The sequence below is a fragment of the Oncorhynchus tshawytscha genome, linkage group LG25 (genome assembly GCF_018296145.1).
Source record: "Oncorhynchus tshawytscha isolate Ot180627B linkage group LG25, Otsh_v2.0, whole genome shotgun sequence".
In the NCBI taxonomy this organism is placed as follows: domain Eukaryota; kingdom Metazoa; phylum Chordata; class Actinopteri; order Salmoniformes; family Salmonidae; genus Oncorhynchus; species Oncorhynchus tshawytscha.
In genome coordinates, this window is record NC_056453.1 from 43,558,042 (window position 1) to 43,573,122 (window position 15,081).

Below are 15,081 nucleotides of genomic sequence, written 5' to 3' on the forward strand. Positions count from 1 at the left end.
TCCACCACCAATCCAATACCAATCTAACACCAATCCACCAACAATCCAAAACCAATCCAACACTAATCCACCACCAATCCAATACCAATCCAATACAAATCCAATACCAATCCAGTAACCAATCCAATACCAACCCACCACCCATCCAACACCAATCCAACATCAATCCAACACCAATCCAACATCAATCCAACACCAATCCAACATCAATCCAACACCAATCCAACAACAATCCAACACCAATCCAACACCAATCCAACACCAATCCAACATCAATCCAACACCAATCCAACACCAATCCAACAGTAATCCAACACCAATCCAACACCAATCCAACACCAATCCAACAGTAATCCAACACCAATCCAACACCAATCCAACACCAATCCAACACCAATCCAACAGTAATCCAACACCAATCCAACACCAATCCAACAGTAATCCACCCAATTAAAAGATTACCCTTTAGAAATGCAAAAGCATTTAAGAAGAAAAAGCAAGTGATTTGAAACAAGAGCTTCAGAATCTTCTAAGTCTCTACTTCAAAATACGACCAACACCATTAGAATGTCACTACACTAATACTTCTCCTACATTTAACATGTGGACTGACCAGATTGTTGACTTTCTTCTTCTTGAAAAGCTCACGTATGACCTCCGCAAGAGACAGAACCAAGTTTGATAGACTTTGATGTTCTCCACTACACAACTATATTTCAAACTGGACAGAGTGAATCGGGTGATTGGGGGAAATGAGCAGATACATGTTGTGTAAGGTGCTGTTAAAACCAATGATTTGCTCGTCGTCTCAGCTAAGGTTGGAAATAGCTAACAAGAACCTTGATAGTGCTGCTGCAAGTTTATTTATTTTTTTACATTTTTTTACATTTTTTTTTAATTATTATTGTCAGTTATTTTTTTTATATATATTTTTTAAAAGTCTGTCACATCTGTGAATGTGGAATGTGTTTTGTTGGTTGATTGAAACACTAAAGAAAACGAAATAAAACTTTAAATTGAAAAAAAAAAAAAGAATGTCACTTCAGAGGTCTATGAGCACTTCATGTTTAAAAGCAACGGCATTTATCCTGTCAAGAATATCTCAGATTTTATAGCTGTCTTATATACCGTTAGCTGCATTATCACTTTGATGAACAAGTCAAAGTGAGTACATTTGCCAGGCAACATAGCTTACACATTAATCCGTATTCTATATTATAGCACTATTAATGAAAACATTGCATGATCTTAAGCAAATAAAATACAACTTTTCAGGAAATGTCAGGAACACACGTTCAGTTCTGTATACACATAAATGCGCAGTAATCCTTCCCTCAGACATGGCTCAGTAGTTCCCCCTCGGACATTCTTGTTAACATGTTGTTTCCCTCAAGATGGCAGCAATGCAAAGACCTATCTAACAAGGATCCCATTACATGATCTTCAAGATGGCAGCGCAGAAACATGTCTAGGTATTTCTAATGCTGGATGACAGAGTGTGCATCCCAAGAGGCACCCTATTCCCTAAATACTGCACTATTCTGGACCAGGGCCCAAGTATCCAATGTGTTATTAACATCTTTAAGAACACATGTAGAAGTGGTTGGATTAAATCGGTTCAATAAAATGTGTTGGAACATTGCTTTGACAAAGGACTTGCTCTGAAATTGTGTCGTCAATAACATTTTAAAGGAAATGAACCTGCTGTCCTCAACCTTCCTTTACATTTGCAGTTTTACAATCCTAGGACTGAGTAACCTTCAGAAGTCGAGACAATTACTGACAGATTGGTTAAAGTGAAAACACACTACAACAATCAGATTTAATAATAGCTTGAGTTGCTCTCAATGATTTTCTGCTCTAGTCTCATTTTGAGTTCAGAGACCAGGGCTGAGCTGACGGGGATCCTAGAAGTGTCAGAGCTGATGTTGATCTCCCTGCTCTGGCTGGAACTCCTGGAACCAGTGCAGGTCAGGCCCCCAGAGACGGTGGGCACTGCTGCCCAGTGCCGGGGCCTCTCACTGGGCCTGGGGTTGGAGGACGGAGGAGGGCAGGATGGAGGGGGCAGGCATGGAGCTCTAGGGGGCGTAGGCTTGGGTTTTGACCTGGAGCACCGGGGGCCGCCTTTGTTGTTGAGGTTTACGTTGACACTCCCTGCTTCCTGGTCGCCTACAATGAACTTGTTTGACGAGTCATTTCCGCTACCACGGAACGGTACGTTAAAAGTCCACGGCTTGCGGTCCCTTGGCGGTCTCCGTCTGATGACGATGCGACGTGCCGGCATTATCCTGTTGGACTTGGTGTTGCGCAAGAACGTAGCCGTGGAGATCAAGACAGTGACCCCTACCAATATGCCGATGACACCAGCGACCATGCCAAGGGCCTTCATTGGGTTGTCCCTACTTTGCAATAAAAAGTCTGCCATAGGCCCATTGATTTGAGTCTGTAAAAGAGCACAAAGAGAAATACTTTTAATCACGGGACTAGATTATCAAACATTTTAAACATTCACCATTTGGCGTCCAAAGCATGTAGGCAAGCAGTGAGGTCAGAGGTCAGACATGGATGATCCAAGCACCGACAGAGGAGCCTCAGACAGACTACATCTCTATAACAGTACTGACAGAGGAGCTCCAGACAGACTACATCTCTATAACAGTAACAGTACTGACAGAGGAGCCTCAGACAGACTACTTCTCTATAACAGTAACAGTACCGACAGAGGAGCCTCAGACAGACTACTTCTCTATAACAGTACTGACAGAGGAGCTCCAGACAGACTACATCTCTATAACAGTACTGACAGAGGAGCTCCAGACAGACTACATCTCTATAACAGTACTGACAGAGGAGCTCCAGACAGACTACATCTCTATAACAGTACTGACAGAGGAGCTCCAGACAGACTACATCTCTATAACAGTACTGACAGAGGAGCTCCAGACAGACTACATCTCTATAACAGTACTGACAGAGGAGCTCCAGACAGACTACATCTCTATAACAGTACTGACAGAGGAGCTCCAGACAGACTATATCTCTATAACAGTAACAGTACTGACAGAGGAGCTCCAGACAGACTACATCTCTATAACAGTAACAGTACTGACAGAGGAGCCTCAGACAGACTACATCTCTATAACAGTACTGACAGAGGAGCCCCAGACAGACTACATCTCTATAACAGTACTGACAGAGGAGCTCCAGACAGACTACATCTCTATAACAGTAACAGTACTGACAGAGGAGCCTCAGACAGACTACTTCTCTATAACAGTAACAGTACTGACAGAGGAGCTCCAGACAGACTACATCTCTATAACAGTACTGACAGAGGAGCTCCAGACAGACTACATCTCTATAACAGTACTGACAGAGGAGCTCCAGACAGACTACATCTCTATAACAGTACTGACAGAGGAGCTCCAGACAGACTACTTCTCTATAACAGTACTGACAGAGGAGCTAAGACAGACTACTTCTCTATAACAGTACTGACAGAGGAGCTCCAGACAGACTACATCTCTATAACAGTAACAGTACTGACAGAGGAGCCTCAGACAGACTACTTCTCTATAACAGTACTGACAGAGGAGCCTCAGACAGACTACTTCTCTATAACAGTACTGACAGAGGAGCTCCAGACAGACTACATCTCTATAACAGTACTGACAGAGGAGCTCCAGACAGACTACATCTCTATAACAGTAACAGTACTGACAGAGGAGCCTCAGACAGACTACTTCTCTATAACAGTACTGACAGAGGAGCTCCAGACAGACTACATCTCTATAACAGTAACAGTACTGACAGAGGAGCCTCAGACAGACTATATCTCTATAACAGTACTGACAGAGGAGCCTCAGACAGACTACTTCTCTATAACAGTACTGACAGAGGAGCCTCAGACAGACTACTTCTCTATAACAGTAACAGTACCGACAGAGGAGCCTCAGACAGACTACATCTCTATAACAGTACTGACAGAGGAGCTCCAGACAGACTACATCTCTATAACAGTAACAGTACTGACAGAGGAGCCTCAGACAGACTACTTCTCTATAACAGTAACAGTACTGACAGAGGAGCCCCAGACAGACTACATCTCTATAACAGTAACAGTACTGACAGAGGAGCCTCAGACAGACTACATCTCTATAACAGTACTGACAGAGGAGCCTCAGACAGACTACATCTCTATAACAGTAACAGTACTGACAGAGGAGCCTCAGACAGACTACATCTCTATAACAGTAACAGCATCATGACTGCAGGTGGTCCTTTGTGGCTCAGTTGGGGGAAAAGCATGTTCGGAATTTGCAATAAAATGCAAATGAATTACTTAAAAATCATACAATGAGATTTTCTGGATTTTTGTTTTAGATTCCGTCTCTCACAGTTGAAGTGTACCTGTGATAAAAATTACAGACCTCTACATGCTTTGTAAGTAGGAAAACCTGCACAATCGGCAGTGTATCAAATACTTGTTCTCCCCACTGCATGATATTACGATATATGCTTTTGACGCTGATCCATTCATCCCAGCCTGCTGTGACTGTTCATCATCGAGGCTTAGGATGTGACCCAAATTACAACCTATTCCCTACATGGTGCCCTGCCCGGTGGGCTCATCAGAACTGTCTGTTCCATCTGTTCACTAGCATGTTTCTGATGAGGATTAAGTTCCTGTGACAGGTTCACAAAGCACTGCATTGACAGCTACTGGGTCTCTCTGGTTGATGTGAGAGATTGTTCTGTTCTTATGACAAAGGAGCTCAAACAGACACTGGGCCTGAAATTAAATGACTTCACGTTTGTTACCTCAGTATAGTTGTTAGTATAGTAAACTGTTTAAAGTAGGCTATGTTAAGTATTTGGGTTAGTTAAGGTCAGAAGGCTATGGTAAGGGTTAGTTAAGGTTAGAAGGCTATGTTAAGGGTTAGTTAAGGTTAGAAGGCTATGGTAAGTATTTGGGTTAGTTAAGGTCAGAAGGCTATGGTAAGGGTTAGTTAAGGTTAGAAGGCTATGTTAAGGGTTAGTTAAGGTTAGAAGGCTGTGGTAAGGGTTAGTTAAGGTTAGAAGGCTATGTTAAGTATTTGGGTTAGTTAAGGTTAGAAGGCTATGTTAAGGGTTAGTTAAGGTTAGAAGGCTGTGGTAAGGGTTAGTTAAGGTTAGAAGGCTATGTTAAGGGTTAGTTAAGGTTAGAAGGCTGTGGTAAGGGTTAGTTAAGGTTAGAAGGCTATGGTAAGGGTTAGTTAAGGTTAGAAGGCTATGGTAAGGGTTTGGGTTAGTTAAGGTTAGAAGGCTATGGTAAGGGTTAGTTAAGGTTAGAAGGCTGTGGTAAGGGTTAGTTAAGGTTAGAAGGCTGTGGTAAGGGTTAGTTAAGGTTAGAAGGCTATGGTAAGGGTTTGGGTTAGTTAAGGTCAGAAGGCTATGGTAAGGGTTAGTTAAGGTTAGAAGGCTATGTTAAGGGTTAGTTAAGGTTAGAAGGCTGTGGTAAGGGTTAGTTAAGGTTAGAAGGCTATGTTAAGGGTTAGTTAAGGTTAGAAGGCTGTGGTAAGGGTTAGTTAAGGTTAGAAGGCTATGGTAAGGGTTTGGGTTAGTTAAGGTTAGAAGGCTATGGTAAGGGTTAGTTAAGGTTAGAAGGCTATGGTAAGGGTTTGGGTTAGTTAAGGTTAGAAGGCTATGGTAAGGGTTAGTTAAGGTTAGAAGGCTGTGGTAAGGGTTAGTTAAGGTTAGAAGGCTGTGGTAAGGGTTAGTTAAGGTTAGAAGGCTATGGTAAGGGTTTGGGTTAGTTAAGGTTAGAAGGCTATGGTAAGGGTTAGTTAAGGTTAGAAGGCTATGGTAAGGGTTAGTTAAGGTTAGAAGGCTGTGGTAAGGGTTAGTTAAGGTTAGAAGGCTGTGGTAAGGGTTAGTTAAGGTTAGAAGGCTATGGTAAGGGTTAGTTAAGGTTAGAAGGCTATGGTAAGGGTTTGGGTTAGTTAAGGTCAGAAGGCTATGTTAAGGGTTAGTTAAGGTTAGAAGGCTATGGTAAGGGTTTGGGTTAGTTAAGGTTAGAAGGCTATGGTAAGGGTTAGTTAAGGTTAGAAGGCTATGGTAAGGGTTTGGGTTAGTTAAGGTTAGAAGGCTATGGTAAGGGTTAGTTAAGGTTAGAAGGCTGTGGTAAGGGTTAGTTAAGGTTAGAAGGCTGTGTTAAGGGTTTGGGTTAGTTAAGGTTAGAAGGCTATGGTAAGTATTTGGGTTAGTTAAGGTAAGGGTTAGGTAACGTAGGTTTAAACTCTTTACAACCCAGTGATGCCGATGCTCACCACAGCCGTAGTCAGCAAAAAATAAGAAATTGACCCAGAGCTAATTTCAGGTCTGCTGAGCACAAACTTGAACGTTGTGAAACTTCTGTACAACTTCCAGCGCGCATGTCCTGTAAACACCCATGTCCTGTAAACACCCATGTCCTGTAAACAACCATGTCCTGTAAACACCCATGTCCTGTAAACACCCATGTCCTGTAAACACCCATGTCCTGTAAACAACCATGTCCTGTAAACACCCATGTCCTGTAAACACCCATGTCCTGTAAACACCCATGTCCTGTAAACACCCATGTCCTGTAAACACCCATGTCCTGTAAACACCCATGTCCTGTAAACACCCATGTCCTGTAAACACCCATGTCCTGTAAACACCCATGTCCTGTAAACAACCATGTCCTGTAAACAACCATGTCCTGTAAACACCCATGTCCTGTAAACACCCATGTCCTGTAAACACCCATGTCCTGTAAACAACCATGTCCTGTAAACACCCATGTCCTGTAAACACTGAGGCTGTGACCACTATAAGTTACAGTTTTAACAGTTGTCAAGTAGGCTGCTGTGGCTATTTGATCATAATGTAGGGCCTACCAGAGTGGCCTACCATCAAAAACTATGGAGAAAATGCATCCCATAATATGTTAACATGGAAATAGCTGTTCTATCATTCAGCCTACAGTAGCTGCCAATGTGTGGTGTTCAATGTAGACCTACATTCCCAGATAACATGCAGGGCTTGACATTAACCTGTCTATCTACGTGTCCTTCAGACACGGAGGTGACTGAAAATGTTGTTGTGTTGTTCGATGCAAAATACCACTTTACAAAATAAAATGCATTATTATTCCCATAGCATTATTACAGAGTCAGACACATTATGCTCCCCTCTGCCTATTGGCTACTGAGGTTATTCAAGCCTGTATCAAAATACAACACTGCCACTTTAAGTAAAAAAATAAAATAATAATAAGTTATTTACTTGACTGGCTTTTCAAAGACATCTAGAAATGTACATATTTTGGGCTCTTGTAGAAAGTATAAAAACAACAGTTCTTTTGCTGTATTTGTTGACAGTCTCTCTCTAGTCGTGGTTTTAAATGTTTTGAAATCTTACAGTCTCAATTTTGCTGTAGATTTATTTTATGCCTGCTCACGTCACTGCAGACATCCGATTGGCCAGCGGTTTATAGCACACTTGATTTGCTCTCCGGGCCCACCAGACACGGTCATCTGAGACATCCGATTGGCCAGCGGTAGGTTTATAGTGCACTTGATTTGCTCTCTGGGCCCCCGGGGAAGGCAGTTATTACCTTCAGACATAAGAAATGTTCAAAATGGCAACAGTTCTCCTAGCCAGCGCGCAAGGCAGCTGAATCAGGTGCACCAAGTACCACCGACAGCACAAGACTAAATCATTCAAAAGGAATACAAGGCTTTATCATTGTTTTGTTTTTTTACAGAAATGTTTGGCGATCGACTAGGAATGCTTAGGAGATGGACCAGTCGATCGTGATCAACCGGTTCGTGACCACTGCTCTAGAAAGTTGAGTGAAAATTCAATCTCCTGCTTCTCTCTGTGGACTGATATTTCTAAGTGGCAGTCATGGGGAGCTGCAGCTTAGAGGGAACATTGGGTCAGCATTACGGTTAGATTAGGGTTAGGGTTATAACTCTACGGTTAGAGTTAGGTTATGGTTAGGTTAAGGTTAGGATTCGAGTTAGGTTAAGGTTAGAGTTATGTTAAGGTTAGAGTTAGGTTATAGTTAGGGTTAGGTTAAGGTTAGGGTTCGAGTTAGGTTAAGGTTAGAGTTAGGTTATAGTTATGGTTAGGTTAAGGTTAGAGTTAGGTTATGGTTAGGTTAAGGTTAGAGTTAGGTTATGGTTATGGTTAGGTTAAGGTTAGATTTAGGTTATGGTTAGGTTAAGGTTAGAGTTAGGTTATGGTTAGGTTAAGGTTAGCGTTAGGTTATGGTTAGGTTAAGGTTAGAGTTATGTTAAGGTTAGGTTAAGGTTAGAGTTAGGTTATGGTTAGGTTAAGGTTAGAGTTAGGTTATGGTTAGGTTAAGGTTAGAGTTAGGTTATGGTTAGGTTAAGGTTAGAGTTATGTTAAGGTTAGGTTAAGGTTAGAGTTAGGTTATGGTTAGGTTAAGGTTAGAGTTAGGTTATGGTTATGGTTAGGTTAAGGTTAGAGTTAAGTTTGTAACTCTACAGTTAGGGTTAGAGTTAGGTTAAGGTTAGAGTTAGGTTATGGTTAGGTTAAGGTTAGAATTAGGTTTAGGTTAGGGTTAAGGTCAGGAAACATTGAACTTACCGCCTCAGTGATGTCGATGTTGACCACGGCGGTAGTGCTGAAGGACGGAGACCCTCGGTCCCGGGCTTGGACCACCAGAGACCACCTGCAGTCCTTCTGCTTGGTGATGTTCTGCACAATCTCCATGGACTTGATGTACGACTTCAGCTTGATCTCTCCAGTCTCTGCGTTGATGTCGAAGATGTTGTCCGGCTCAGCTTGCATGATGGAATACTCAATGATGTTATTGGGCGACCCTGCATCGGCATCTATTGCCTGAATGAAACGAGGAAAAATCGGCAAAAACCAAACACATGACTTAAATATATACTGTATATATACTCTGAAGCGGTTCTGGATACACTCACATTTTACATTTCAGGTAATTATCATCCAAACATTCACTACACAGTTTTGACTAGGGTCGTAACGATTCATACAGTGTTTACTAGGGTCGTAATGACTCATACAGTGTTTACTAGGGTCGTAATGATTCATACAGTGTTTACTAGGGTCGTAATGATTCATACAGTGTTTACTAGGGTCGTAATGATTCATACAGTGTTTACTAGGGTCGTAACGATTCATACAGTGTTTACTAGGCTCGTAACGATTCATACAGTGTTTACTAGGGTTGTAATGATTCATACAGTGTTTACTAGGGTCGTAATGATTCATACAGTGTTTACTAGGGTCGTAATGATTCATACAGTGTTTACTAGGTTTGTAACGATTCATACAGTGTTTACTAGGGTCGTACTGATTCATACAGTGTTTACTAGGGTCGTAATGATTCATACAGTGTTTACTAGGGTCGTAATGATTCATACAGTGTTTACTAGGGTCGTAATGATTCATACATTGTTTACTAGGTTCGTAATGATTCATACAGTGTTTACTAGGGTTGTAATGATTCATACAGTGTTTACTAGGGTCGTAATGATTCATACAGTGTTTACTAGGGTCGTAATGATTCATACAGTGTTTACTAGGGTCGTAATGATTCATACAGTGTTTACTAGGGTCGTAATGATTCATACAGTGTTTACTAGGGTTGTAATGATTCATACAGTGTTTACTAGGGTCGTAATGATTCATACAATGTTTACTCGGACCAAACCGGAACGATGGCCAGTGAACCCCTAGGGAACACCTCTACACACCACACTGTACCTCCTTTAGGGATCTATAATTTACCCCCTCTTCAATCTTGTCTCATCGCTGCAACTCCCCAACGGGCTCTGTAGAGGCGAAGGTCGAGTCATGCATCCCGCGAAACATGACCTGCCAAACCGCACGTCTTAACACCCTTCCGCTTAACCCGGAAGCCAGCCGGAGGAAACGCCGTTCAACTTCACAACCGAGGTCAGCCTGCAGGCGCCCGGTCTGCGACAAGGAGTAGCTAGAGCGCGATGGGGCAAGTAAAGTCCCCCCCCCCGGCCAAACACTCCCCTAATCCGGACAACGCTGGGCCAATTGTGCGCTGGCCTATGGGACTCCTGGTCACGGCCGGTTGTAATACAGCCCGGGATCGAACCCGGGTCAGTAGTGACACCTCTAGCACTGCAATGCAGTGCCTTAGACCGCTGCGCCACTCAGGAGGCCACTCTTATCTTATCTTATAGCTACTGTACATACCTCTACTTTAACAGGTGCACCAATGACCATGGTCCTCTCCACAAGGCTGTCATCGAACTCTGGAGCATGGTCGTTGATGTCCAGGACAGTGACAAACACCTCCGCCAGGCTGTACTTTCCCTCTGTGTCCTCTGCCTTCACGTAGAAGTTGTACTTGGACTTGACCTCAGCATCCAGAATGGCCCAGGCCTGGGTGTATATGATGCCTGAAGAAGGATGGATGAGAAACCTGGAATACACAACAGAGAGTGGATTGGCAGTATATTAGTAGTATATTGGGAGTATAATGGCTGTTTGATAGCCTTATATTGGCAGAATTTTAGCAGCATATTGGCAGTATATTAGCAGTATATTGGCAGTATTTTAGGAGTATATTGGCAGTATTTTAGCTGCATATCGGTAGTATATTGACAGTATGGCAGTATATTGGCAGTATATTAGCAGTATATTGGCAATATTTTAGGAGTATATTGGTAGTATATTGACAGTATGGCAGTATATTGGCAGTATATTGGTAGTATATTGGCAGTATATTAGCAGTATATTGGGAGTATATTGGTAGTATATTGACAGTATGGCACTATATTGGCAGCATATTGGCAATATATTAGCAGTATATTGGCAGTATATTGACAGTATGGCAGTATATTGGCAGTATATTAGCAGTATATTGGCAATATTTTAGGAGTATATTGGTAGTATATTGACAGTATGGCAGTATATTGGCAGTATATTGGTAGTATATTGGCAGTATATTAGCAGTATATTGGGAGTATATTGGTAGTATATTGGTAGTATATTGGTAGTATATTGGTAGTATATTGGTAGTATATTGACAGTTACAGTTTAATCTTGGATTAAAACTTGTGGTAAAAATATGTCAAGAAAGTCCTGTGGTCCAGAGGCTGGATAGAGTTTTCTGTATTACCCACAAAGGTCATTATTTGTCCAGTACACATTTTGTATGTCCAATGTTGTTAAAGTGGCACATGTTCAGCCATTTTCAATCATTTTCCTTCCACAACATATTCTCTGTGAAAATGAACAAATACAAAGCAACCTGTTAACTTTAACACGTTTAGAATTAGACTTCCCGTGTCAAGACGGCTAGCAAAACTGGAAGATAAATTGACACTTGTTTTTTTCAATGTACTGCCTGCCTTGCTTTCCATAGCAGAGCTCCAGCTGTCACATTGCATGTTAATTGGCCCTCTCTACATGGGGCATCCAAGCCTGGCAGGCTATTTCTTACCCTACAATCCAATTACGAGATTAACCAGTCAGTATCTTGCTGCCATCTTAGAGGAAGCTGGTACAGGGGAAAGGGGGGGAGCTACAGTCTACCAGCAGAGCCACAGATGTTACAAATAATGATATTGTATAAGTGTTCATTTTTTTTGCCCATTTTGATCTATTCAACTGGCTCCACATCAACCGAGGAAGTGATTTTACACAGATCATCATGTCCGACAATCATTGGTGTTGGCAGGACTTACAGATCATATCTGGATCCATAGATGGAGTACTTGACTTCACCCCAAAGGCCAGAGTCTGGATCATTGGCCTGGAACGCAACCAAGAAAAGGGGAGTTAGAACACTGGAATGGAACATAGAGTAGACTAGAGGAGAGAATTTAGAATGCTGATAGAACACTGGAATGGAACATAGAGTAGACTAGAGGAGAGAATTTAGAATGCTGATAGAACACTGGAATGGAACATAGAGTAGACTAGAGGAGAGAATTTAGAATGCTGATAGAACACTGGAACGCAACATAGAGTAGACTAGAGGAGAGAATTTGGAATGCTGATAGAACACTGGAACGCAACGGAACATAGAGGATAGAGTAGACTAGGAGGAGAGAATTTAGAATGCTGATAGAACACTGGAATGGAACATAGAGTAGACTAGAGGAGAGAATTTAGAATGCTGATAGAACACTGGAACGCAACATAGAGTAGACTAGAGGAGAGAATTTAGAATGCTGATAGAACACTGGAACGCAACATAGAGTAGACTAGAGGAGAGAATTTAGAATGCTGATAGAACACTGGAACGGAACATAGAGTAGACTAGAGGAGAGAATTTAGAATGCTGATAGAACACTGGAACGGAACATAGAGTAGACTAGAGGAGAGAATTTAGAACGGAACATAGAGGATACAGTAGAAGTTAGAATACTGGTAGAATGCTGGAACGGAACATAGAGGATACAGTAGAAGTTAGAATGCTGGTAGAATACTGGAACGGAACATAGAGGATACAGTAGAAGTTAGAATGCTGGTAGAATACTGGAACGGAACATAGAGGATACAGTAGAAGTTAGAATGCTGGTAGAATACTGGAACGGAACATAGAGGATACAGTAGAAGTTAGAATGCTGGTAGAATACTGGAACGGAACATAGAGGATACAGTAGAAGTTAGAATGCTGGTAGAATACTGGAACGGAACATAGAGGATACAGTAGAAGTTAGAATGCTGGTAGAATACTGGAACGGAACATAGAGGATACAGTAGAAGTTAGAATGCTGGTAGAATACTGGAACGGAACATAGAGGATACAGTAGAATAGTTAGAATGAACTGGTAGAATGCTGGTAGAATACTGGAACGGAACATAGAGGATACAGTAGAAGTTAGAATGCTGGTAGAATACTGGAACGGAACATAGAGGATACAGTAGAAGTTAGAATGCTGGTAGAATACTGGAACATAGAGGATACTGGTTAGAATGCTGGTAGAATGCTGGTAGAACATGCTGGATACAGAATGCTGGTAGAATACTGGAACGGAACATAGAGGATACAGTAGAAGTTAGAATGCTGGTAGAATACTGGAACGGAACATAGAGGATACAGTAGAAGTTAGAATGCTGGTAGAATGCTGGTACGGAACATAGAGGATACAGTAGGTTAGAATGCTGGTAGAATGCTGGTAGAATGCTGAATGCTGGTAGAATGCTGGTAGAATACTGGAACGGAACATAGAGGATACAGTAGAAGTTAGAATGCTGGTAGAATACTGGAACGGAACATAGAGGATACAGTAGAAGTTAGAATGCTGGTAGAATGCTGGTAGAATACTGGAACGGAACATAGAGGATACAGTAGAAGTTAGAATAGAATGCTGGTAGAATACTGGTAGAATGCTGGTAGAATACTGGTAGAATACTGGTAGAATGCTGGTAGAATGCTGGTAGAATGCTGGTAGAATACTGGAACGGAACATAGAGGATACAGTAGAAGGTAGAATGCTGGTAGAATGCTGGTAGAATGCTGGTAGAATGCTGGTAGAATACTGGTAGAATGCTGGTAGAATGCTGGTAGAATGCTGGTAGAATACTGGTAGAATGCTGGTAGAATGCTGGTAGAATGCTGGTAGAATGCTGGTAGAATGCTGGTAGAATGCTGGTAGAATGCTGGTAGAATACTGGAACGGAACATAGAGGATACAGTAGAAGGTAGAATACTGGTAGAATGCTGGTAGAATACTGGAACGGAACATAGAGGATACAGTAGAAGGTAGAATGCTGGTAGAATGCTGGTAGAATGCTGGTAGAATGCTGGTAGAATGCTGGTAGAATACTGGAACGGAACATAGAGGATACAGTAGAATGCTTAGAATGCTGGTAGAATACTGGAACGGAACATAGAGGATACAGTAGAAGTTAGAATGCTGGTAGAATGCTGGTAGAATACTGGAACGGAACATAGAGGATACAGTAGAAGTTAGAATGCTGGTAGAATACTGGAACGGAACATAGAGGATACAGTAGAAGTTAGAATGCTGGTAGAATACTGGAACGGAACATAGAGGATACAGTAGAAGTTAGAATGCTGGTAGAATGCTGGTAGAATACTGGAACGGAACATAGAGGATACAGTAGAAGTTAGAATGCTGGTAGAATACTGGAACGGAACATAGAGGATACAGTAGAAGTTAGAATGCTGGTAGAATACTGGAACGGAACATAGAGGATACAGTAGAAGAATACTTAGAATGCTGGTAGAATGCTGGTAGAATACTGGAAGGAACATAGAGGATACAGTAGAATACTTAGAATGCTGGTAGAATACTGGAAACGGAACATAGAGGATACAGTAGAAGTTAGAATGCTGGTAGAATACTGGTTAGAACATAGAGGATAGAAGTAGAATGCTTAGAATGCTGGTAGAATGCTGGTAGAATACTGGAACGGAACATAGAGGATACAGTAGAATGCTGTTAGAATGCTTAGAATGCTGGTAGAATACTGGAACGGAACATAGAGGATACAGTAGAAGTTAGAATGCTGGTAGAATACTGGAACGGAACATAGAGGATACAGTAGAAGTTAGAATGCTGGTAGAATGCTGGTAGAATACTGGAACGGAACATAGAGGATACAGTAGAAGTTAGAATGCTGGTAGAATGCTGGTAGAATACTGGAACGGAACATAGAGGATACAGTAGAAGGTAGAATGCTGTTAGAATGCTGGTAGAATGCTGGTAGAATACTGGAACGGAACATAGAGGATACAGTAGAAGCTTAGAATGCTGGTAGAATACTGGAACGGAACATAGAGGATACAGTAGAAGTTAGAATGCTGGTAGAATGCTGGTAGAATACTGGAACGGAACATAGAGGATACAGTAGAAGAATACTGGTAGAATGCTGGTAGAATGCTGGTAGAATACTGGTAGAATACTGGTAGAATACTGGTAGAATGCTGGTAGAATACTGGAACGGAACATAGAGGATACAGTAGAAGATACATCAAGCTCACGAGAATTTCCGGGCTCTTCAAAAAGAATCTAATCGCACCGGCAATAAACACTTATCAAACATTTTATTTATCCA

At 41.7% G+C, this 15,081-nt stretch overlaps 1 protein-coding gene across 1 annotated transcript in view; it reads right to left on the bottom strand.

Annotated features, from left to right (window-relative positions):
• Window positions 1-964: 964 nt before the first annotated feature.
• The window catches only part of LOC112223941 (cadherin-related family member 1-like), a 30,567-nt gene continuing 16,450 nt past the window's right edge, over window positions 965-15,081 (bottom strand). Inside the window, exons 15-18 of the mRNA XM_042305768.1 lie at window positions 11,736-11,803; window positions 10,240-10,468; window positions 8,623-8,877; window positions 965-2,443 (exon numbers count right to left, since the gene is read on the bottom strand). Of these exons, the coding sequence (XP_042161702.1) occupies window positions 1,823-2,443; window positions 8,623-8,877; window positions 10,240-10,468; window positions 11,736-11,803 (1,173 nt within the window). The 3' untranslated portion in view covers window positions 965-1,822. The remainder of the gene's footprint in view (window positions 2,444-8,622; window positions 8,878-10,239; window positions 10,469-11,735; window positions 11,804-15,081) is intronic.